Here is a 26781-nt window from a genome sequence, read left to right as displayed (position 1 = left end):
CTTTTTATGGCTGAGGGTTTTGGGGTTTAGGATGCAGGTTTTCTTTTTTGTGCGGAAAAGTTAAAGGTTTTCTTTTTTACAACAGGGTTGTTTTTGATGAGATATCACATCTTTTTCATTGATATTATTACTTTGTCTGTATTTTTAGAATTGAGAACTTCAAGTCAGAAAATATTCAATTGAAACAACGCTGGTTTGTGTTTTTAAGGAACAATAATGGCTAGCCTAATTTTACGTTAAGTTATTTTCTGACTATTAAGATTCTATGTTCATTTTGCTAGAATTGGACGGTTTAAATTTTACTGCAATTCTTGTATCCTCTCTGTACAAAGAGAACTTCTTGGATAGTAAAATACTATATTTTAAATTATATTGTTTTCGAGTATTTTACAACTTCGCAATAAATTCTACTACAGTTTCTTTATCTGACAGATTATTCAACATTTTCATGAAGGTTTCTTTAAAATGTTTTACAGCTTGAGGGCTATTTTAATCTAGCTTTTCACTTTCTTGTTTAATTACATTTTTTCTTAAATCGTGGATTATTTTACGTTTTATGGGATAATTTTAATTGTTTGGTGACTTACCTTTTTCTTGATAGAAGTCTTTGTCTTGTTTAATACCTAGTTTTGTTTAAAAGTTCATTTAAAAAACGAAATAGCACATGTTATTACCAAGCGCAAAAAAAAAAAAAAAAAAAAAAAAAAAAAAAAAAACTAAGTCATTAAATATTTTAAATTTGAATGTGTCAGAAGATCTATACAACTTTACTCGATGTCAAATCGCGGATATCGCAAATTTGCCATAGCGAATGCGCATGTTGCGTGCGGACTAAGCTCATTAAAAGTCTTGCTTAAATTAATTGCAAAATTTTTTTCAGCTAACAAATTACTACAAAGCACGGATATCCACACACGTATTTCATATATTTTCAATTCATTATGTGTTGTTTGTGAAAAATCCATTAATTTAGAAAATAAGCAAACCAATAAAAAAGTGTTATTTTTCGCTTTCAATTAAAAAGTTATATGTGCCGTATTCATATGCGTACAGTTTCATTTAATTTGTTACGTAAAATATTGTAATGGTTTAACCCCAGTTTCGCGCCGACATTTAAAATTTCTTCCCTCCATAAATATATAAAAGCTGAAAAAGAGGGGGAAGGAAATTTTGTATCGGCAAAACTTTAGCGGGGAGGGGGGACAGCATTCTAATCTCATTCATTAATTTGTTTCTCTGCTTTCAGAGGCGTAGGAAGTATATAAACGTAGGGGGAGCTGGGGCTTATGATAGGGATCCAAGGGACAGTAGCAGTAGCGCCACCAGATTTTTTTTTTTTTTTTGGCGGGAAAGGGCGGGGAGCACTTGAAAAAATTTTCTTATTTGAAATGATTGTCGATCCTTTCGTCTTTCTCCCTTTTTCCCAGTTATGTTTTCAATCATATCTAATATATAAATTGAGGCAGTGAGAAACAAAGGGATGTAAGTGGACATCTTCAAGTTTTGAGTAAAACGCGTTTAAAGATAACGTCTCAGGTAAGCATTCATTAATATTTTTTCTAAATCATGCTGTACAGCAGCACCAACCAGCGCTACTAGTATTATCTCTCACCCCAAGACAGAGGAAAGGTTCCTCTATTATTATCTCCAAATCCCTGTACTGGTTATCTCCAAATTTTTAATTTTGCTACTTACATCCTCTTGCTTCTCACCGCCTCAATATAGTATATGGAGAGAATGAGGTGATAAAACTTCTGGTTTTTTTGGAAGGCGGTCGGTCAGTTCTCGAAGATAAGCACATATCAATAGGGGGGTCCTGGGGCTTCAGCCCCGGAAAATTTCCGAAATCTTAGTTCTAAAAACGTAGTTTAGACGGTCTTTGGTAATGTTAAGGGGAGAAAATGTTCGAATGCTCTCCCTGGATATTTTTCGGAATTTATGTCTTTAAAGCGCGAATTCAGACCATATTTATGACGTTAGGGAAAATGATATGACTCAAGGATTGTCCTCGATCGATTTACATCTCTTTCCCAATATTTCAAAATTGAAGTTCCAAAAACACAATTGAAGACAGTCTTCAATAATATCAGGGAAAGGGGGAGGTTCTATGGCTCTCTGGAATTTTTTAGAAATTGAAGTCTTAGAGAGCGTTTCTCAATGAGGTTATTGGAAAAGATTCCTTTCCCTTGAAGTTTTAGAAATTGTAGTTTTAAAAACTGAATTTTCATCCTTCTTTTTTGATATCAGAGAGGAGTTTCGGGTGTCGCTCTCCGAAAAGTATTCGAGATAGGTCATATTTGTTAACGTTAGAGGCATAGCAATGTTTTGAAATTGAACGGAATATTATATAATCTACCATATTGTGGAGGGCAAGGTGTTCAGTCATGGGTTTTCTTCTGGGAATTTTCAGGAAATCGCTCTCTAAAAACGAACATTGCAACGCTTTTTAATAATTTAGGATGTAGGGGAGCGCTTTTGCAGCGTGGCATTTAGAAGACTTTCTTTTATGAGAACTAGAAGCAGAGGAGAAGAGAAACAGTGCGCCTGAAATGTGTTTAAACAAAACGTTCGTTGAATAGTTCAGATAAATGTTAGTAAAAGTGCTTCAGAGAAACTATGAAATATTGTTGGTGCTTTTTTCTAAGAATGATAAGTGAAAAGGAACATTTTTAATCGTGAAAATGGATATGAAAAAGTTTCCCAGAACCTCAAACAGTTTGAGGGGTGCTCGAGTGCTCTCTTCGACATGCATTTTTTAGCATGAAAACATATCTGTGACAAAAAAAAAAAAAAAAACCGCTTAATTTTGAGAACACAAAAAAAGAAGGAGAAATGCAACTTCATAAAGTCTAAACGTTAAAAAAAAAAAAAAAAATGTTTTCAATATACTCGCACCGCATCGTAACAGTGTTTACAGTTATTAAAGTTTTTTTTTTTCTTCATAAATATTCTAATGGAGATTTCACCGATTTTGATTAGTAAGAATTTTTGTTTCTGTGTCGTAGTACCTTAGAATTCTTTAAATTATATTTGTCTTTGCAAATTTTTAACTTCATGAAAAAATCAATCCCTCACGGTTTAAATATAACAAAATAATGGATAAAAAGGTTTTTTTTTTTTTTTTAGTTTCTGCCGTGGGATAGTTCTGTAAATTTTGTGTGTGTGTGTGTGTGGGTTTTTTTTTTTTTTTATTTTTTTTTTATCACAGCAATGATATGTATCCGCAAGAGTAATTTCTGGGTATGTTGCTGATTTAGGTTGTTTCTTCTGACAATATTTTCAATCAAAAATAATAAATATAATTTTTATAGAATTTTAAAAATTTGTTCGAAGAATATGTATATCATGCTTTTAGTCTATGTCCCCTGACAGAAGATCACTTTTGGTTTCGATAGACCATCGAATAATGATATTTTCGCAATCTGATCGTATCTTTTGATCGAAACGTGCAATTTAACACCCGAAACATAAGATCATAATCCCTCCCCCCCCCCCCGACCAAAGATTTTTCTTTGGTCGGGGCTGAACTTTTTACGAAGAAATGAAAAAAATAAAAGACTTTTCTTCCTCAGCATTGTTTTTTTTCTTTCTTTCTTTCTTTTCTCTTTTTTTTTAATAATTGCAATAAACAAAAATATTATATGAACACTCAGTATTTTAATTTAACTTTCGTTTCATATTTTGCAAGTTTGTTTTAATCAACGAATTTAAAAGGATTCGCCCGAGATTCTTTAGATAGCGTCCGGAAGGTCAGATTATTTAAAATGAGATAAGTCTCTGTAAAGCTAAAACTGAGTAAGTTGTTTACCTTAGAAACCTTCTTTTTGATACGTGTCTGGAGCACTTTCATATTTAAATACAAAACTGGCTCACGATTATCTCTTTTTAGTGAAAGTGTGAAATACAAATGGAATGCAAAAATAAGAACATAAACTGAGCTACAGTGTAATGTGTAATACACTTAGAAAGACGAGCTCAAAGTGGAGAGGGCGGAAAACACCCCTATGTAGATAACTTGTCTTTAATACTTTTCTTTTTCTTTCGGGAATCGAGAGGTTTGAAAAGAGGGAAACCCAAATGTACTGACCGTACTGACCACTCCATCTCTCGCTTTTCTTTGTTGGTTATTATGTGGAAATTCCTAAAAAAAGGTAGAACTCATTTTTGAAATCAGGTTTGAGGTAGACAATGTCTGAAAAAAGCTATACAGTTAAAATTTTTCCGGGGGAGCTGAGCCGGTCTGAAATATTATAGAGGGAGCTCAAGCTCCCCCGCTTCCGACGCCCATGTCTGCTTTAGTATAAACAAACAACATAGCTCATTGGGCTTTCTGTTTTCAGATTCTAAGTGTGCGCGCATGCGCAGTCGCTGTGGCAAATTTGTGACATCCGCGATTTAACGTCTAGTTGCAACTGTTGGATATGTTTTAGTCTTGATTGAATTTCATTTCCTAAGACAACTTTGGAATAACTGTTAGATCTGTTCTAACCTTGCAATTGCAGTCCGAGATAAACAAACCCTATGAGCTGAGAGTAAGTACATAAGAATTTAGGGAAAAATTAGTGATTTTCAAACTTCAATTTCTCCGGCCCATGATGTCCCTGGGGGTTGATACGGCCCTCCAAGAATACGTATACAAAAAATCATTACCGTAGCCCCCCGGGAGGCTGTGATAGAACCCCGGGAAGGTACAATTCGGGGGGTAAAAACGAGGGGGGAAGGGGAGGGGATCAAAAGGCACATCAGTAGGGCACAAGGAATGTGTGTGCGAAATTTCAGCTTGATTCCTTTTTTCGTTTGGGCTGTAGCCCTGTCAAAGAAAGCGAAAACTTTTTTGAACAGCGATTTTATAACTTTAATACCTCCTAACCCTGATGGTCCAGGGGATTGTATTTTGGTTTACGGACTCAGGGGCCCCTAGAGACTGAGTGTACCAAAAATCAACTCCGGGGGTCTTCATGGGGCCCAGATACAGAGGGGTGAAAAACCCAAAAAACCCCAACTTGTTCTGTCGTGTAATCTTGGTCTTGGTCGCTTTTATTTCCTTTCGTCTTTGGCGGTGGATTTGCTTCTGTTGGCTGCTGACGTTTGGTTTCCTTGGCGGGGCGGGACGCTCCCGCGTCCCGTAATCGGAGGCAGACAGTTGATCAAATGACAGCTCAATATAATGCAGTTGCGAGTGAAAGTGTTTCCAAACACACAGTTCAGCGGACACTGTTGGATATGGGACTGCGCAGCAGACGTCCTACTCGTGTGCCTCTATTGATCAATCGTCATCGCCAACTACTAGTCCAGTCAAATTAGGTCGAAAAAGGGCCGAACCTGGACATTCAAAAAAAAGAATGTGCACCTATACCAAATTGTTCAGTATCATGAGGAGATAACGTACCAAAAAGTCCCAAGAGTTTGAGCGTCGGGTTTGGGAGTTATGGGGGGGGGCAAAGAGGGGGCTCAAAATGCAGATTATTGCTTTATTTCAGCTGTATTTCCAACACTATTCATTTTATTGAAACGGTAATTGAATAAAAGTTGAATATGGAACAAATTACAAACACTGCAAGTACTATTCTTACACACATTCGTCATTAAGGGGGGAGTTGACCCCCCCCCCCCGCACCCTCCCCTTCGGATTTTGAGATATATACATTGTGCAAATGCAAAAGTTTCATTGCAGGTATTTTATTATTTTTTATGACATTTTCCAGTGTATTCCCTTTGCCCCCCCCCTCCCATGAGTAAATGAAATGACGGGCCTAATCATACGTATCTGAATCCCAAATAACGTTGACACTTATTTATTCATCGAATAAGAAAAAAATTCCGAAGTGCATTCTCTTTGGATTTTTTAAAGAAGTGCTATAGAATATGACATTTCATAGATTTATTTTTGCCGATGGATATTATACTAAGAATATTAATAGTAATCCTGTATTTAAAGTGTTTTTTTTTTCAGTTATAAGTTAAAATGGCGTCAAAATGGCATTGAAATTTAATTCTCCTGTACGCAGGCTCGAATCTACGTACTCGCAGACCCAGCAATGCGGGGGTCTGTTGGGGAGGGAGGGCGGTGAAGGGGGGGGGGCTTTAAACCAAAAAACTTTAAGAAACTAAATAAAAACCAATACTTCAAATTTAAAAGCTGAAAATGTTTTTGTAATCTTTTAGTGAAAATTTGAGGAACTATATATAGAGAAACTCAACACATAGTATTACTTATGAACTTTAGCGAACCTTAATTAATAAAAATAGTTTAACAGGAGTCACCAAGTTGTGAATTTGAAACAAATTCCTTTTAATAATAAAATATACTATGCACAGAAATATATATAATTATTAGGAATCCTCAAAGTTTTAAAATATAGAAACGAAAGCACACACACACACATCGGTTCTAAAAATTTGAAGGACAAAAATAGAAGAAAATTTGGTGGTCTAGCGATTGCAGTTTTGCATTGTAGGTACTGCTCTGTACGTCTGTTTTTTGGGTCTCAGTGTGAATCGGATGTCGGAATGAATGTTGAATGTATAGAAAAGGTTAGTTTCTGAAATCTGAAAGGTAAGACGTTGCGCCGTAAGCGCAGGGCTTGATTACCCAAAAGGCTCGGGAAGCTAGAGCTCCCCCTCAGAACTTTCAGGAAGCCCAAAAATTACTGAAAAACTGCTTAAAAATTCCAGATTCAGCTTTTAAAGGTACTGCAAACATTAGAACTGGTTCTATCAAATTTGGCCGAACTATTACAATGTACTTTCATAACAATTTTGTGACAGGACAAATCTGTTTCAGCAACTAACGACCCTTTATTGTTTAGAATTTCAGTGAAAACGTATGTAATTTACAAAAATTCTATCAGTCGGGTAGGAGGAGAGGTTAAACATTGATCTGAATTTTGCTGTGTCTAGCAACAGTGAATTTTATTTAAATGTGCGTTGAATTTTTAGAAAAATTTCCAACACAGAATTTGTGAGGCCCTGAAATGAGAAGGAGCTTTCCCACTTCAGAGGTTAATCGGGGCCTGCTTAAAGTCTTCTATAAAATTAATTTATGTTTTCTCTTCACTTTGCAGATTTGCCGCTTCTATTTCTATAACCTCTGTTGAGTGCAGAAAAAAAAGTAAATGCACCATAGGAAAGAACTCATTTAAACGATGTTTGTTTTGATTTTCGAACGTAATTTTTGGCATTTTTCAAGTTTGAATTGCTTTTTTCCTTGGAACATTTTCAAAAGTAAAAACAAAGACTTTTGCTTCCAAATGTATAATATGTTATATTTCTGAAAAGGTTTAAGAAAAAATTACAAATATTTTACTTTCATTTAAAAAAGGAAATGACAAAGAATCTCTGATTTTTTAAAAACCTTTTTTTTGGCAAGAGCAAAGATTATACTTGCAAATCTCCACCCCCCTCCCTTCCTGTGGTTGAAATACTAACAAGTATGTCCCTAGCGGTGCTGCTTCGGTTCTAAAAGTAGCCATCAATTTTTGACACTTGGATTCGATCATTTACGGAAGTTCAGTGTACTATTTTCGCTCAACGTTTTTAATTGAGATCGTTCATAATCTTTCAGTATTTCAGACTAATAATCAATCGAATGCTGATGAATAATCAATTCTTGTATCGCTTGTACAGTCAAAGTTCGGCAAAGTGTGTTTAACGTCTGTTCTTATCTTTTTACATTTCAATCCGACCCGCTTCTGTTTTTCTTGGGGACATAACATAAATATATTTTCTGTTTACTTCAAGAAAAATGTAGGTTTACACTTTTGAACTTTCATTTCCATTAACGTACTATTTTAAAAGAATGTAAAAACCTTTTTGTCTCCAAATTAAGGTATTTCTGTGAAAGTTTTGCTTACAAATGAAATTGAAGAGCAAAATTAAAATGTTGAAAAAGCCGCATTGCGGTACATTCTTTCGTGGTCCTGAAAAATTTGTCCGGAATGTATGACTATAATGTTAGCAAAAGATAAATGAGCTAAAATGGCAGAAAATGTAGAACGTGAAATAAAATCGGGAAAAAAGTGACACACTAAATATGTGTTTTTGTCACAAGCATATAATTCCCATTATTTAAATTATGAAATTCTAACTAAGAAGTTAAACGGCATTCATACAAAATCCAGCGTCTTATAAACTCGGCCAATGAAGAGTTAAAGACGTGGTTTTATCAACAAATAACCAGGAAATTAAAACCTTTTATGAAATTTTGAAGACTGAATAATAAGGAAGTAAAGTATTTCAATTATCAAAACTAAACATTTTTGAACGAGTCGTTCAAACTACGGAAACACATGGTGAGGAACAAGACAAAGCTAAAAACCACATGAAACCTAAATCTGGATCATGTTTTTAAAAAATTTCCCTGCATTCAATTTAATCTGGTATAATATTTGTCAGAAATAGACATTGAAATGTCTGAGAAACACGTCAAAAATTTGTATTTTGACCCGATTAAGCCTGTTATTTCATTAACATGGGGGGGGGGGGTGAGGAGGAGGGGTAGCAAAGGGAATGTACTCAAAAAATGTTATTTTAAAAACAATAAAACACGAGCAAGGAAACTTTTTCATTTGTACAATGCATATCTCAAAAATGGGGGGGGGGGAATTCCCCCCCCCCATCTGCAAAAATCTTTGCAAAAAATATTACTTGTAATATTAGTTATATGTACCATATTCAACTTTTATTCAATCACCCTTTCATTAAAACGAATAGTGTTGGAAATACAGCTGAAATAAAGCAATAATCTGCATTTTGAGCCCCCTCTTTGCCCCCCCATAACTCGCAAACCCGACGCTCAAACTCTTGGGACTTTTTGGTACGTTATCTCCTCATGATACTGAACAACTTGGTATAGGTGCACATTCTTTTTTTTGAATGTCTGGGTCATGACCTAATTTGACTGGACTACTACGCCTGCAGTGGGAGCAAGAACACCGAGACTGATCCTTGGATGATTGGAAGAGAGTTGCCTGGTCCGACGAATCACGATTTCTGGTTCATCACATGGATGGTTGTGTCAGGCCGTCTTACGTCAACAGTTGCTCCAGGTTTGTACCGTTGGTCGTAAACAGGCTGATGGTAGGGTTATTATGGTCTGGGGGACTTTTCCTGGTTGGCTCTGGGACCCTTGGTTGTAGTAGAACATATCATGAAGGCTGTGGACTGTCTGAACATCGTGGCAGATCAGGTGCACCCTTGCATGGCGTCGGTCTTCACTACTGGAGATGGCATTTTCCAGCAGGACAATGTCATGTGTCACAAGGCTATAATTGGGTTGGAGTGGACCCAGCAGCATGATGAAGTATTCCAATTAATGCCCTGGCCACCAAGTTCACCGGATTTAAATCCTATCGAGTACATTTGGGATTTCACGGAACGCAGCTCAGAGCTGAAACACCCCGATGTCAAGAAATCTCACTTTTGCGTGACCGCTGCATTAACATTGGGTACAATCCTTTCTCCAGACGTCTACCAAGAGCTTGTGGTATCCATGCCAAGGCGTGTCGCAAATGTTTTGCAGGCCAAAGGTGGCACAACGTGTTATTGACTGGGTGGTTATAATGTTTTGGCTTATCAGTAAGTACATATATATATATATATATATATATATATATATATATATATATATATATATATATATATATATATATATATATATATATATATATATATATATATATAATATAAATTTTAAATTTTTGTCTTTTTAATAAACAACATTATAGAAGCTTTTAGATATATTGATGACATCATCATCTTTAACAACATTGATTTTCACAATTTATATAAAGAAATTTACCCAAAGGAACTACTGTTGAAACAGACAAATAAGGATGAGTCAGTTAAGTTCCTAGATCTCAACATTCAACTAAATAATAAATATCCCAGTATAGCTTTGTATGATAAAGGTAATGATTTTGATTTTGAAGTATATTCTTTAATTCATTTTCACAGTTATGTTAGCAAAAAAGTGTTCAAAAATATAATTATCTCACAAATTACTAGATATAAAAAAATCTGAAATAATAAAACAAATCTGAAGTCAGTGATTCAAAATTTAACTGCAACCCTACTGAAAACCAATATCCGGAGCATCGTACGGAAAATTTCATTTGCAAGCTTATGGAAGAGAAGCAGTAGGTCATTCTGTTTATTCCATGGATTTGGATTTTACATGTTCTTTCTTTTGCTATTGAGTTCAATTGTGAATTTATCTCTTGTAGTTTAATTTAGTTATGAAACTGTTCTAATTAACTTTCTATAAAGCTTGTATTTTTAGTTTGTAAATGTTCAATTTAATTACTTCTTGTCATGTTTATATTCTCGACTTTCGGTAATCCCTATTGCTTGTGAGATGTCGGGGACTATTACTGCTTTCTTAGGCAATTTCACCAGCAGCACTCACGAAACATCTAAATGTTTACCCCCTACCCTTAGGGAGTAACCCCCTGATGAGGCCTCAGGGTATGTTAGTATTTTTCCAAATTTTCGTTCTTTCTTGTTCAATTTTATATTGCAATCTTTATCTTTACTAATAATAAAGCTGAAAGTCTGTCTGTTAGGATCTCTGTGACGCGCATAGCGTCTAGACCGTTCGGCCGATTTTCATGAAATTTGGCACAAAGTTAGTTTGCAGCATGGGGGTGTGCACCTCGAAGCGATTTTTCGAAAATTCGACGTGGTTCTTTTTCTATTCCAATTTTAAGAACAAAATTATCATAAGATTTACGAGTAAATTACGAAATTATCATAACGTGGAACCATAACATGGGCACAAGCCAGTTGGCGAGAAAATTCACCATACGTTATTTGTAAATATACAGGCGAACCAAAAGACTGTTTAATATATGTATATAGTTGGCTCTCTGTTTAACGACGCTCTATTTAAGGACGTTTTCTACTTAAGGACGATTTTTTGTGGTCCCTTGAAAGTCGTTAAACAGAGAGCCAACTGTACATATGTATATATATATATATATATATATATATATATATATATATATATATATATATATATATATATATATATTTGTTGACTGGAAGTTTGAGTAATTTCATATGGTGGTTATTCTGTAGTAGGGCGATTCTCGGGGGGGGGGGGGCAAGAAAGGTGTTAAAAATACTAAGGTTTAGGTGGTATACTCACAAGCAGTGTTGGGCGAGAACTTGTCCCTGTGAGCTGCGCACACCGCAAGCAGCCGGTAGCCGAGATCGAGGTCGAACCCGGGTTTAGCAGACACTTGGCTCACCACCTGCAACGGAGACACACTATAGTCAGTACTCTCAGAAAGCTGATCACAAAACGGAATTCTTAAAATAAATGAAAATATTTTCCTTTGTGTTGTTGCATTCTAAGTCTTCGAAACAATTTTTATTGCGTAAGACATAATTTCATGCTATATCCATAGTAGCGAGTGTGACATTTTTATGCATGAAATCCTGAGTCAAAAATACACTGGGCCCCTTAATTATTTCTCTTTACAATTTTACTTTTCTCAGTAGCACGTACTCCTCTCATGATGAACCCCATGCTTATCCCGGCAAGGGCAGAAGGATGTTTTTATTTTCGCCTCCGCATTTTGTGAAAAGCAGAAAAAAAAATATTTTTGCGATTTGTCTTTATTTTTGAGGTGAAAAAACACGGTTAGGAATTTCCACCGCATTTTTTGATGAATTTTTTTTCTAAAAGTAGAATTTGTTTTCAGGCGCGTTTGTTAAACTTAAAAATTATGAAGGAGCCAGTTTTTTAGTTTTTACCAAAGTTTCTCAAAGGACTGGCTAATTTTAAGGTACATAGTTTTATGAAGTGGTAAATTTTACAACACTGAATTTTGTGTAAAAGCAGCAAAGCAGTCCCACTTTGTGTTTGAATTGAATCCTGAACGGTATAGGGTTATGATTGAAGACGACGCTAGAAGAGAACCTCATAATTTCTACAAGGTAGAAAAATATAAAAGAGAAAAAAAAAAAATTTTAAGAGTGATAGGAAAGAGGAGATAAAACATTTTTGGAAACAATAACCGATGACAGTTGAAGAGATTTTTTTTTCAAAATACGGATTGTAAACTTAACTATTGTCTCAGAAGGATAGTTTCCGGAAGAGTTCATTAAAAGATCGTAATTTTTCGTGAAAATAAACTTAAAAATACAATGTAGTTTTCAGAGGGACAAAAGGTGTTGCGAGACGTTACGCAAGTTAAAGAGTATAAATGCAAATGAATGTATTACGGTGAAACCTCTTTGAGCGGCCACCCCTCCGTACCGTTAAATTTTAACCGTTCAGAGGGGGTGGCCGCTTTAACGGGTTTTTGCTACAGTTGCAAAATAATTTCTACAGTACATAATTTAAGCAAGTCTAATCCATAAAATTAAATTTGAGATTTTTCTAAAGGAGAAATAGAATTTTATTTAATTATTGTCTACATTTTTTGAAGACTGGTTACAATTTGTAACTTAGGTTTTTACTCTTCTCCAGAAATTGATAGCAAATTCGTTTTGTCAGTTTAAAGGGTAAATATTTAACCAATTTATTTGTCATTGCATCCGAATTTCCAATGACTTTATTTATTATTCCCAAAAGAACTTTATTTGAAAGTTTAGCTTGTTGATGATTACAAAACGTATTACAGTAAATAGATGGTCAAATACCAAATTAGTGATTGAAAGGCACAGAAGTTCAGGGTTGCCAACTGCTCCGCACTTTGCGGAGTCGCTCCGTAAAAATGGCGAAAGTCCGCGGCTCCGTAAAAAAGTTCTTTTGCCCCGCATTAAGCGGCCGAAAGTTTTCAAGCTTAAATTTTGCTATTTTATCATAACGAACATGCAATTATGGAAAATTAAAGATGCTTATACTCAAAAGATTGAAATAGTGTTCAAAGCTGTTTCATTAATTTAAAAATAATTATTGTTATACTCGTGCTTAAAATGATTTATTGAAGCTTTAAAACAATTTTAGACAAGTAGTTTTAGTTATTTTTATTGGTTTTTATACAAAATACCGAACTGCTCCGCAACATTTTAAATTGCTCCTCAAAATCACCCCAGATGCTCCTTAAATTGTATCTCCAAGGTTGGCAACACTGAAAGTTTATTTGTTCTAAAAACGTTAATAATGCACAAGCAAACTGATTAGTTAACTTAAACCAATCTCAAATCAATAATAGATTTTATTAAAAAACGCTTTTTTTTTTCGCAAACTCATTAACCAGGAGATGTTTCCCTCAGTCGGCACTGTAATTTTAACAGAGCATTCTATCGCTGTTTTGTGCTGGAAAGAATTCGAAATCGTACTCAATTAATACTCTCGCCGATGCATCGTGCTTATATTGCTAAGAACTTCAATACATTGTTCGAAATTCATGGAAATGATCTTCGACAGTTGTTTGCAACCCATATCACACACACACACTGACCAACTAATAAAATAAGCGTAAGTAACATTTTTACTTCAAAATTCTCGGAATTCGTTAACAACCAGTAAGACTTCTCCTCCTTGCACTGAAAGGCTGTAGATTAGAAACAGGAAGTAATTTTATTTTCCTTAAAAATGGGATCTATGTACCCACTTGGCGGCCGTTCAGAGGGGTGTTTTTAACATTATGTCAATGGGCTAAAAAATCCGTGCCGCAAAAGAGTGGCCGTTAAGAGAGGTGACCGCTTAAGATGGGTGGCCACTCGAAGAGGTTTCACTGTGTAAATTAAGGGGAAAAAAAGGTATTTGTTTTTGAAAAATAGAAATTTTTGCAATCAAAGTAGCAGTTAGGCAGGGAAACATGACTTTTTTCTTAATTTTTGAAACCTTCTTGTTTTTTCTTTTAGAATAGCCAAGTTTTATTACTCCGTAATTCTAAAACATGTAATTTTGCCTAATTTTTACTCTTTTCTATTTTTTTATTCATATTAAATGAAGTGTCATACTGAAAGAACAGAAATAAATATTAATTTTTTTGCAAGTTATGCCTTAATACCTGAAGCAATCATAAGAAAATCAATGATCTTTGCTGTAAGATGTGTGCTCAGTTGTAATATTAGATAAAGAAAGATAATGTTTAAAAATAAATAATTAATTAATTAAAATAAAAATAGAAAGAAACATCCTGTACACAGCACCCAACATCGGGGCCCCTGGCATTCATTTGAATTTTGATGTCTTGAATAGAAAATTCTAGACGTTTAGAATACAAGTCATACCTTTCGCAGTTACGAATTACGATACTACACTATTCGCTGTGTTTCTTGTTTCTACAAATGAGTACTACCGTAGTCATTAATGGAAAAAAAATATTTGAATACAAGACGTCAAAATTCAAATGACTGTCGAGATGATGTCTAAAGTCGAGAGGGTCGAGTACGAATAAAATTCATTCCGGCGACATGGACGCTATCGCCCAGGAGGAGGATCTTGGTTTCGGAGGCCAGTGGAACAGAGGAGTTTGCATAATTAGCATATAAGAATAAAATCAAAGAAACATTAACAACGGTCTAGTAAAAACAAAGAGAAAGCGTAATTTCTTTAAAAAAAAAACTATTCATTTTAAAACAAAGTAAAGGAGGAAAACACTCAAAATGAGTTCATTTGAATATGGTATAAGTAATCATCAAGTTAGAGATGTGATTTAAAGAATAGTTCATACTTAAAGTATCTAACTGTGTCTTAGAACAGAACATAAGGGCTGCTTAACGCTAAAGTAACCGATCGCTATCTATCAATCACAAAGCGAACAATGAACATGTGGCTAGTTATCTACCATTGAAAAAGACGAACGATTCAGGAAAAACGTCAGACCTTGGGCAAATTAATGACAATAAGCAATCTTCATTGCTCTAGAAATCAATCAATTAAAAAAAGTAAATAAATATTCGAATAAGTTTTTTTGTACGAAAGATTTTCACCGGGCACCTCAGTCTTTTCAATTCTTAATACCAACAGATTTTCCTTCAACTATGTAAAGTTTTAGAACCTATCTTCGCAACATTGTGAAGGCTATGCAGTAGGGTTCTAAGTTAACATCTTCAGCTCGCGCATAAGGCTGAAAGTTTGAAAAAATATGCTAAAAATTGAAATTTTCAGAAAATAATAAAATTATTATTTATTTATTTATTTATTTATTTATATATATATATATATATATATATATATATATATATATATATATATATATATATATATATATATATATATATATATTGTATTTTTCTTCCTTTTACAAAAAAGGAAGTATTGCTGTATTCGAGAAAAAAATTTCACTCAAAAATCGGCCTTAATTTCCATTTTGAATTATATATTCCCCTAATGAATATTGATTTTTTTTTTCAACCCGACCACACATGGATACATGCCTAAGAACATATCGACACCTGAAGAATCCATTTTGACGATCCCCGAGTTAATTACAACGAGTTTTCTCGTGACTTCCGTAAGTACGTATGTATGAGCGTATGTGTGTATGTATCTCGCATTACTCAAGAACGGTAATTCCTAGAAAGCTGAAATTTGGTACATAGACTCCAGGTGGGGTCTAGTTGTGCACCTTCTCTTTTGGTTGCATTCGGATGTTCCAAAGGGGGTTATTTACACCTTTTTGGGGTGAAATCATTGTTAATTTCAATATAAACTCAAGCGGTGCTATAATTTGGCAAACACTTGGCAATATATCGCCAAGCTTTTGGTCGTCAAGTTTTGTCGCCAACTTGGCGACGAATTTGGCGTTCCTTTTTTTTTTCTTTTTTTTAAAATCTGGTTGCAATTTAGCCATATTTAGGGAGTTAACCACTGAATCACTGCCAGTACTTCGAAAAGTTATCTGTATAAAACGTTTTCTTTGTTTCGTCTCGTAAAAAACTTGGGGTGAAAATTATTTAAAGTGCTTCTTTGCGCACTCCGAGGCACTATTATCTGTAAATTGGAGTAAAAGGAAGTCATGTGATGCACACATTAGCTCGTTTCATAATGCAACAGCCATAAATTGTCAGTATATAGCGTAGTTTGAACCTAAAAATATTTTATAGCTTTTATACAGGATCTTTAGTTCGCTCATACTCCTTTAGATTAGGCAAGAGATTTTAGCCCAATTTCCGGCGTATGCGCAAAACGGAAGATCTTATGTAAAAGATATAAAATATTTTTTTAGGTTCAAATAACGCTATATACTGACAATTTATGGATGTTGCTTTATGAAAATATAAAAAAAACTAATTTTACTTTTTGAAAAATTCATTTTTTAGCATATTTTTTCAAACTTTCAGCCTCAAGCGCGAACTGAAGATGTCAACTTAGAATTTTTTTATATTTTTTCTCCAATTGAGGATACCAAAATTACAACTTTTGAGAAGTAACGCGATTCCAAAATAAAGAAATCGATTTTTTTTCGAACCACCCTACTATGCAGATCCTAATCACAGTATTGCGAGGCTGCCAGGTTAAGTTTGCCCCAAACTATAGGCTTTATGTGGAAATTTGGGAAAAATGCAAATCTTGACCAACAGCGGATTTGCTTACTGAGAAACCAACCATAGTGTTATAATCAAATAAATAAATAAATAAATAAATATAAATAAATAAATAAATAAATAAATAAAATAAAATAAAAAATAGAATTAATGTGAATTTTGACGTCTTGAATTCAAATAATGTTTTTCACAATCACGAGTGTGTGCGTGTATGTAGCGTGTGTGTTTGTGTCTAGGCATGAGTGTATGTGTATGTATGCGTCTGTGTGCAGGCATGAGTGTGTGGGCCTGTGTGTGTAGGTGTGTGTATGTATATATGTATTTGTGTCTGTGTGAATGTATGAGTGTGTGCGTGTGTGTGTGTATGCGTGCGTGTGTGCGTAGGATATGAACGCAACCTGGAGACGCTGCTCTCTGGAGCAGCAGCCGATCGACGGTGGTGCTGCAGAGGCAGACGTGGGAAAATAAAATCATAAGACATCAAAACAGTCAAATGAGAAAAATAAGCAATGTGTTCCAGGCGGGTTGTAATGCCACATGTAGACTGAAATCGAGTGGTACCTTCAATTTCTCGCCACACCTTTAAATTTGGTACTTTTCTTTAACTTCGGCAGAATTTAAGACCTCATGTCTCAATAACGACGGGAGGAGGGGGAAAAAGCTTTGCGTCAAAGGAAAGAAAACAATCTTTTTTGATAACTACTAGTTCGTTGTATTTTTTTTTTTTTTTTTTTTCATTATCAGACTATTCTCATGGTTCCCTGGGTCGGACAAATTTTACTGAAAAGAACTGTTGACGTAGAAGCAGAACGTAAACAAAGACATTTTGGCGTGAAATTTTTCTTGGTACTCATCTCTAGTTCTGGATGAACTTCTCAGTAAATTTCTGATAGACATTTCAATTATTGAACGCCTTCAAATAATTTATGATCCAAATAACTGAGACAAACACAGGAAGAATGGGAGGGTCTTACCGTGAGACATCCAATGAGGTTGTTTTCAAAGACCTTCTGGAAGGCTCGGTGATCTCCGCACCATTCCAGGAGCTCCCTGGCGGCCCCTTGGAATGCTCCTGCACTCCTCAGCGCCTGAAAGTAGATTATCAACCAAAGTTAAATACGCAAATGGTAGTAATAATAGTCAATGATCGAGTAACGCTCCTGACGTCATCAACAACGAAACTCGCGTTGCGACATGATAATTTGATAATATGTTTTGGTAATGCTTGACATGCAGGGAAAGGCTTTATTGTGACGAGGCTGAACTCGATCCGATCACTTAACTGTTTTACTGGTAAGACTGATTTCAGGGGAATGAAGAAACGAAAAGGAGGTCAACAGTGAACGCTATCCACTGGAGTTTTGGGCTAATCCACTGGAGTCAGGGTCAAAATTTCAACTATCAAAATATCACCAAACAGGCAATGGATTCGTTCAAATGTAGAAGCAATTTTCACCCGTCATATCTTGACGGGCGGTTTTCTAGTAAAAAAATGATAATTAATCTCTTCCACAACTTTTTTATTGGACAGAACGATTTGAGTATCATGTGTATTATTTCTCAAAGCTTGTGACATACCGCCGAAACTAAGTCAATTATTCATCGAACTTCATAATGTACGGCATCATTTCAAAGATTTTTTTCACCGCTTTCGGCGAAAAATAAACAAAAACCACATTGTATTTTTTTTTTTAAGAAATCGGATTTTTTTTTTTTTTTTTATTTTTTTTTTTATTTTTACTAAGCATTTCTTTAATGTATGCATAGAGCCTAATGAGTGAGGCGGTCTTGCTCAGGCCGTTAGGGTGTTATGGTAGAAACGGGTACATCATGGGTTCGATCCCGTCGTGGGTTTTGCCATTTTTGAATAACTTTTTTTCCTCGGATTAATCTTGATCCAAGTTTCCGAGAATATATGCTCTGTCTAAACTCACTGCCGGATTGTGAACCTCAGTCGTACTGTTCTATTGAAATCAGAAAAGAAAATATTTATTTTTGTCATGGTAAATCGCAGTATCATGAATAATATTTTATTGAGTTTTTTTGTTGTTGTTGTTGTTGTTGGTGTTGTTTTTGTCTTTAGGGCTTCCTTAAAAGTGCTTCATAAAATTACAAAAGTAATGCATCATTAAGTTTTATTTTTCGCCACCATTGAAAGAAAATAAACAAACAATTCACAGTGTGACTGTTTTTGAAAAAATGCTATTAACACTTTGACTGCCACGGCAACTTTCAGAAATCTGGCCTAAAATGACAATTTGATTTAATCACATTATAATATTAAAAATTTTAATTCTAGAACAAAGTTCTTATTGAAGAGGATAAAAAATAAAACCACCTATCGAGACAAAAAAAAAAAAAAAAAGCTTCCGACAAAGCCATGTCGTATATGTATGTACCCAAGAAGAAAAACGGCGAGAAACACGTTATTTCTGCCCAGTCTGTAAAGACTGGACGCCAGCCCTTTATGTAGAAGATTGTTTTAAGAAGTTCCACGAATAATAAAATATTATTTTATTTCCTGAATTTGAATTAATTTTCATAATTTTCTTTTTTTTGTTGTTCGTTTTTTAGATAAATTTTCTGTTCGCGTAAGCCAGAACTGATTTTTTTTTTTTTTTTTTGTTCTTTTCCCAGATGCAATCTGTCGATTTTCGCTCTGATATATTCGAAGTTTAATCGTAGCCGTACAAAAATGGTAAATAAACAAGTACAAGATAACTTATAGAGGGCATCCTAGAAAAAAACGCAATCTCGTAGTTGGCGGTCAACGCGTTAAAAAAAAAAAAAATTTGAAACACCGCTGTCAAGCGAGAGTGCTTTGCGCGGATAGACGGCTAGGCTTAAGTCCTGTACATTTCTTTAACTACATTTACTTTTTACTTCCTTGTACAAAGCACAGGAAGTATAGTGTAACGGATTCCGGCGCGACTTCCACTTTCTTGAAATGAAGACACAGTTCTTGATAAAAACACAGGAGCTTTATTTACACTATGTACAGGAGAAATCGTTAACAACTGCTAAATTAATCATCAGCAATTAAGCAAATATCACTCAACACCGTAAACTTAACGGTTACACAAGTATTTACTTCCAAATACGAAAACAACACAGCGAAATGCCTCGCTATAAACAGAGCAAATACGCTCTCAGTTCGAAATATCAATCGAAACTCCCCTCTTTATCCAGCGTAACGGTTTATATACACACCGAAAAGAAATCTCTCAAATATTCCACACGCTTCTGGAAAATAGTAGACCGTTATCAAATTTTATCAATGAACAAAAGGAAATAGGGGGTTCGTATACTTTAGCCATCTGAAAAAGGATTGTATATTCATTACGGGAAACTATTTACAGGTTACGTTACTACAATAATTACTATTTACAGGATTTGTAACATTGCCCCCTTCCTAAGGACTGCACGTCCCGGGCAGTACAATCCCCAGAAAGGGTGCCAAACTTCTATCACAAGTTCACAATCACACACATTAAATAATAACCAATAGTGCAAAGGAAACACAATAATAACAAGAAATATTACTAAACATTAAAAGCAAAAATTATCTACAACTTTTATGTTATCAACCATTGTTGTTTACGTAATACTCATGAACTATGGCCATAGTATGGGGCTAACCGATCATAATGTACAACCCTAGGTTTTGCATTAGGTGATTTTTGGATCCTCACTACGACGTCATTTAGTCGATTAAGGACTTTGTAGGGTCCATCCCAGTGCGACTGCAATTTGGGTGACAGACCTTTCCGTCGGATGGGATTCCATAACCAAACCTTGTCGCCTTCGTTGAATTCATGTCCAGTAGACCTTGTGTCGTATCGGGTCTTCATCTTCTCCGCCGCGATGTTGATTCGCTCTCGTGCGAAGTTATGAACGTCTTCCAACCGGGCCTGGAGATCCTGGATGTACTCCTCAGGCGATGCAGGCGCATCCGGAGGACGACCGAAGACGAGATCACAAGGTAGCCGAAGCTCTCGTCCGAAGAGCATCTGAGATGGGGCATATCCGGTAGTCTCGTGGACAGCACTGCGGTAGGCCAGCAGGAACAAAGGTAGCTTCTTGTCCCAATCCTGTTGATTTCTGGAGACCATAAGTGAGAGATTATTCAGGATTGTGCGGTTAAATCTCTCCACCATGCCGTCCGATTGTGGGTGTAGTGGTGTTGTCCTAGTTTTCTCAATTCCGAGAATTTGACATAGGCCCTTAAACACAGCAGAGATGAAATTCCTCCCTTGATCGGAATGAATCTGCAAAGGTGTTCCGTATCTCGAGATCCAATGTTGGACTAGAGTCTCTGCTACGGTGGTAGCTTCTTGATCTGGAATGGAATATGCTTCCGGCCATTTGGGGAAGTAGTCGATGGAAACAAGAATGTATTTGTTCTCATCAGCAGTTCTTGGTAGAGGACCCAGGATGTCGATCCCAATTCGTTCGAAAGGAACTCCAACGTTGTACAGATGTAGCTTCCCTCTGCTTCTCTTCTTCGGTCCTTTACGAGCGGCACAGGCGTCACAAGAATGGCACCACTTCTCCACGTCATCCTTCGCCTTGCTCCAGAAGAAGCGCTCCCGAACTTTATTGAGGGTTTTCAAGACACCAAAACGTCCTCCAGTCGCACTACTATGTATTTCTTTCAGAACATCTGAAATCCTTGATCGGGGAAGTAGTAACTGCCACCTAGATGTTTTGCCGTCGTCAGATTCCCATTTTCGGTGTAGCACGCCGTTCCGTAAATGGAGCGAGTTCCATAAAGCCCAGTATCTTATTGTTGCAGGACTGAAGATGGAAACGTCCTGCCAGCTAGGTCGCCGACTGTCACTTTCCATGAACTCCAAAATTGGTTTTATGTCGGGGTCTTCAAGTTGATCTTTTCGAACTTGGTCGTCACTCCACGGATCAGGTTCTGATGATGTTGGAGTCACTGTCACCTGATAGGCGGTAGGGCTAGTCGTTCCATACTGTTTCTCGATTCGGGAACAATAGTGGTAGTTCTCAGGACAGGGTCTTCTTGATAAAGCGTCAGCATTACCGTGAGATAACCCTTTTCGATGCTTGATCTCCATGTCATAATCCTGGAGCCGCTGTATCCACCTGGCTATCTGGCCTTCTGGATTCCTGAAGTTCAAAAGCCAAGTTAACGAGGCATGATCTGTTCGAAGCAGAATCTTTCGGCCGTAGAGGTAATGATGGAAGTGTTCTACAGCTTTCACTATGGCCAGTAACTCCTTTCTGGTGACGCAATAATTTCGCTCCGACTTTGATAAGCATTTGCTCCAGTAAGCGATGACATGTTCATTGCCGTCAATTTCTTGGGATAAAACAGCTCCGATGCCCTCGTGGCTCGCATCAGTGTCCAGGATGAAGGATTTTTCAGGCTGAGGATAGGCGAGGATAGGCGTTGATGTTAAAGCTCCTTCAGTCGTAGAAATGCATCTTCGCATTCTTTGGACCATTCAAACTTTTGCTTGCTCTCCGTCAGCTTATGCAAAGGTCGTGCAATGTTGGAAAAACCCTTTACAAACTCCCTGTAGTACGTGCAGAGCCCCAGGAAACTTCGCAGCTGATGGATGTTTTCGGGACGACTCCAACTCTTGACTGCAGATACCTTTTCTGGATCGGTTTGTACACCTTCAGAAGAGATGATGTGACCAAGGTAGTTCACTTCCCGGCGGAACAAATTACATTTGGACGGGCTTAACTTCAGATTGGCTTCCTTAAGCTTCTGCAGCACCTTCCTAAGATTTGCCAGATGTTCTTCGAAACTGCGTCCCACGATGATGATATCGTCTAAGTAGACCAGACAGGATTCGTAGGAAAGTCCTCTTAACACTGTCTCCATAAGACGCTCGAACGTAGCTGGTGCATTGCAGAGGCCGAAGGGCATCACTTTGAACTTCCATAAGCCTTGTCCAGTTGTAAACGCTGTCTTCTCTCGGTCATCAGGGTGTATCTCAACCTGCCAGTAGCCGCTCTTCAAGTCCAGGGTCGAAAACCACTTGTGTCCGGAAAGAGTGTCCAAGGTGTCGTCTATCCGTGGAAGAGGGTAACTGTCTTTCTTGGTGATTTCATTCAGTCGTCGGTAATTGACACAAAATCTGGTATAGCCATCTTTCTTTCGGACCAAGACGATGGGAGAGGCCCAAGGACTGGATGAAGGTTCGATTACATCATTCTCCTTCATCTCTTTCAGGAGGGTCTCAACCTCTTCCTTCTTGGCGAACGGTAGTCGTCTTGGATGCTGTTTAATAGGGGGGTGTTCTCCAGTGTAGATCCTATGCTGCGTTAAATTCGTCCAGCCCACATCCTCCGATGTAGATAAAAACAGATGCTTGAAGTCGTCCACCAATTGTTCCGCAGCAGTTCTTTGATCTTTCGTTAATGGTGCACTCCCAATTAACTTCGATGTCAAGGACTCAGAAGACACAGTCTCGGGGGAATTGATTCTTCTAATGATGCAGTTTACTGGAGTACAAGTTGCTAACACTTCACTTTTCTGGATATTCCTTAGTCTTTCACTCACGTTGGTGACTCTCACAGGAATTACATCCTTAGAAAGGTCCACAAGCGTAGATGCTACCAGCACTCCTTTTAGGTTATTGCTTAGATTAGGGTATTCAATGAGTCCAAATCGAAAACTATTGCTTTCTTCAAGGGAGCCAGGTAGTAATGATTCTGACCTTGAGGGAATCGATAAATCTGTTTGGGCTATTATTTGATGAGCGGATTTTACATCACTTTCTGCAGGGAAAACGGCTATGTCTTCTCTCATCGAGTGCAGCTCATTAGTCTTGAAGTCGAGAGTGAAGTCATATTTCTTCAAAAAGTCCAATCCGAGAATGAAGGGGTCCGTGATATTAGCGACGAATGCCGTATGATGGTAGGTGGCATTCCCAAACACTATTTCCAAGTCCACTTTACCGTCAATCTCGATTTTGTCACCTGTCACAGTCTGGAGAATTACGCGTGGCGATGTCCACAGAGTTTCAATCCAAATTCACGAGCCACATCTGTCCTAATGATTGTCACATTGGCTCCAGTGTCGACAATCAGTCTGCAGGGGTTCCCGTTTACATGTGCGTAAATGAAAAGTCCATCACTGCCACTACTAGAAGAGGAAATCTGCAGAGCTCTGGTGGTGGTGATTTCCTTCCCTCGCGTAGCTTGGCGAGCCGGATAACTCCTTCGCAGGTGTCGTTCACTACCGCATTTCCAGCACTTCTGCTCTTGTTTCTTTTGGGCTGTTATGCTGCTCAGATGTCTTGTTAAGTCACCGAGTTGTCTCTCAAGTTCAGCGAGGTGGGACGACCTGGAATCAGACTCATCAGCTTCCTGAGTCCGGATTAGATGGCGATCCACATGGGTTGCTTCTTGGGCGGCCTCGTATCTCATCGCATACACAACAGCAGAATTCAGGTCTTTGACATCCGCCATCCGTAGAGCTTTCTGGATTTCTGGATCTCGAACCCCGTCGATGTAGTGGTTGAGTGCCAGGTTGTCTCGAACATCCGCAGGACAGTCGCAAAAAGCAAGATGAGACAGTCTCTCGACGTCCGCTGCAAGCTCTTGCAGGGTTTCCCCGGTTTTCTGGAAACGGGACTTCAACTGGAGTCGGCTGAAATCTTTCTGGCACTTTTCACCGAAGCGAAGCTCCAACGCAGATGTGAGAGCGGCGAAATCCAGGCGTTGGCTGTCCGGAAGGGTCTGAAGAATGTCCGCTGCGTCACCTCTCAGGGATGCTGCAAGATGACAGACCTTGGTAGCAGAGTCCCATCCGTTCGCTTCCGCCACTATCATGAATTGGGTCTTGTACACCTGCCACGAACTTTTCCCTTCAAATGTGGCCAGTTTAATGGACGGTCGAGCAACAGATGTGGGAACGCCAAACTGTACAGAGCTGCTTTCCACGTCCTTAATTATTTCTTCCTTAAATGAAGTCAATTTCTTGTCTTCTTCTTCCAACTTATTTTCCATATTGGCGATGCGCTCTTCCACAGTATCAAATTTTTCTTCCAGAGCATCGACTTTATCTCCCATGGCGGTTAGTTGATTCTCCATCATGGTTTTCATCGACGTTAGGTCACTTTTCATTTCATCGTGACTTGTAGCAATTTTAGCAGTTAAATCACTATTTAATAGTTCTTGGTTAGTCGCTAATTTATTTTTCAATTGTTCTTGATTAGCCGCAATGTCATTTTTTAATTGTTCTTGATTTGCAGTAAAACTTGCAGTCAAATCACTTTTTAATTGGTCTTGATTAGCCGCCATATCATTTTTCAATTGTTCTTGATTAGCCGCCATATCACTCTTCACAGAGGTGATTGCGTCAAGAAGTTGTTTTAATTATTCATCCATTGCGCGAGTAATCACCATAAAAATAAAGTCCAAATTTAAAAAGTCTTTATGAAAAAAAATGTCCAAAGTCACACTTACTCCAAGAAAGTCCAGAAGTAGCCACACGTTGGGCGCCAATTGTAACGGATTCCGGCGCGACTTCCACTTTCTTAAAATGAAGACACAGTTCTTGATAAAAACACAGGAGCTTTATTTACACTATGTACAGGAGAAATCGTTAACAACTGCTAAATTAATCATCAGCAATTAAGCAAATATCACTCAACACCGTAAACTTAACGGTTACACACGTATTTACTTCCAAATACGAAAACAACACAGCGAAATGCCTCGCTATAAACAGAGCAAATACGCTCTCAGTTCGAAATATCAATCGAAACTCCCATCTTTATCCAGCGTAACGGTTTATATACACACCGAAAAGAAGTCTCTCAAATATTCCACACGCTTCTGGAAAATAGTAGACCGTTATCAAATTTTATCAATGAACAAAAAGGAAATAGGGGGGTCGTATACTTTAGCCATATGAAAAGGGGTTGTATATTCATTACGGGAAACTATTTACAGATTACGTTACTACAATAATTACTATTTACAGGATTTGTAACAATAGTAATCGTAGCATATTTTCCACTCAAATTTAGACCTGAATTTCCATTTTACTTACCCCTGAATGAATGTCGACTCCTTTTCTTCACCTTTGTATGTGCATAAAAATGTGCGAATGTGTCTATATACAACAGAAATATCCATGTTGATCACATTCGAGTTTTTAATCGCGAGTTTTCTCGTGACGTCTGTATATGTGTGCAGGCCGCCTGGGCCTGGGGTCCCATCTTTCTGAGGGGCCATGAGTTTTTTAAAAACTTATGCATAGTATTAAAAACTCATGTATTTTTGTGACAATAATAATAATAATAATAAAAGTTTTATTAACTGGAAACAAACCTACTTTGATACTCCAATAGTTTTGTGTGTGTGTGTGTGTGTGTGTGTGTGTTTTTTTTTTTTTTTTTTTTACATTTCTGTAAACTATTGTACGTTAACTTTATTGAAACTTGCTTATCTAGTTTCTGCTGAAAAAAAAGCGTGAAAAAAACTTATGATTTCAACATTTCACTATTAATATAGCATTGAATCCAAAACACGTTTCTTCAAAAATGTCGAAAACTCATTTCTCTAGATACTGCCATTTACTTGCCCATGGCAATATACATATCATACTTTATCTTTATTTTCTAAGCATCGTTTCTACTATTAATCCCCAAAACCTCTAGCAATGGCAACCGCGGCACAAGCATGCAATGCTGAACTGACACCGGCGACAAAAAATATTGTCATATAGTATGTTCAAAGAAAATGCTGGAGCAAACACGAAGAGCGGCAATTGTCCTGTTCCTTTCTACGTCAGAGCTAACTCTACAATCCGCGGTCCTATGGGCTTAAAATCATTTTCAACGATGGAATAAATCATTAATGACATCCAGTGACTAAGTAGGAGGACGGGGTAATTTAATAGACATAATGATGTTGTCAAAAAGTCTCTATTAAAAATACGACATCCCTTTGTACACATTTAACGATATTAAATTTAGCAAATTATGGAATGACGTATATAATAATGACGACTGACGAGTGTTTGGTCATTGTTCCTGGCGTTCGTTAAAATCAATATAGTATAAATTTTTAACGCGGTTAAGCATGCGATTTCGATGTATTCAGAAATATATAAATTAATTTCATAGCACAATTCAATAACACACCTACATATATATTTATAAATACTATTATTAAACAATAATTGCATTTCATTTTGTCGATCATACAGCGAAGCAACGGCGCATCCTGAAAGTTTTCAAGGAGGCGGGTGATGATTTTTTAACTGACATCCTAACATCCTACTACGCATCTGAGTTACTTGGTGAGGGGGTGGGGGGGGATGCCACAACATTTTTATCT

The 26781-nt window shown here is 36.9% G+C and overlaps 1 protein-coding gene across 1 annotated transcript in view; it reads right to left on the bottom strand.

Moving 5' to 3' along the window:
* LOC129228284 (zinc finger MIZ domain-containing protein 1-like) overlaps nucleotides 1-26781 on the bottom strand; it is a 141817-nt gene that overhangs the window by 90640 nt on the left and 24396 nt on the right. The window contains exons 3-4 of the mRNA XM_054862959.1: nucleotides 17424-17537; nucleotides 11147-11252 (exon numbers count right to left, since the gene is read on the bottom strand). Coding sequence (XP_054718934.1) covers nucleotides 11147-11252; nucleotides 17424-17537 — 220 coding nt within the window. The remainder of the gene's footprint in view (nucleotides 1-11146; nucleotides 11253-17423; nucleotides 17538-26781) is intronic.

This window comes from Uloborus diversus, chromosome 1 (genome assembly GCF_026930045.1).
Source record: "Uloborus diversus isolate 005 chromosome 1, Udiv.v.3.1, whole genome shotgun sequence".
NCBI classification, from domain to species: domain Eukaryota; kingdom Metazoa; phylum Arthropoda; class Arachnida; order Araneae; family Uloboridae; genus Uloborus; species Uloborus diversus.
The sequence above is the reverse complement of the archived record's forward strand: the minus strand, read 5'-3'. Positions and strand labels throughout refer to the sequence as shown.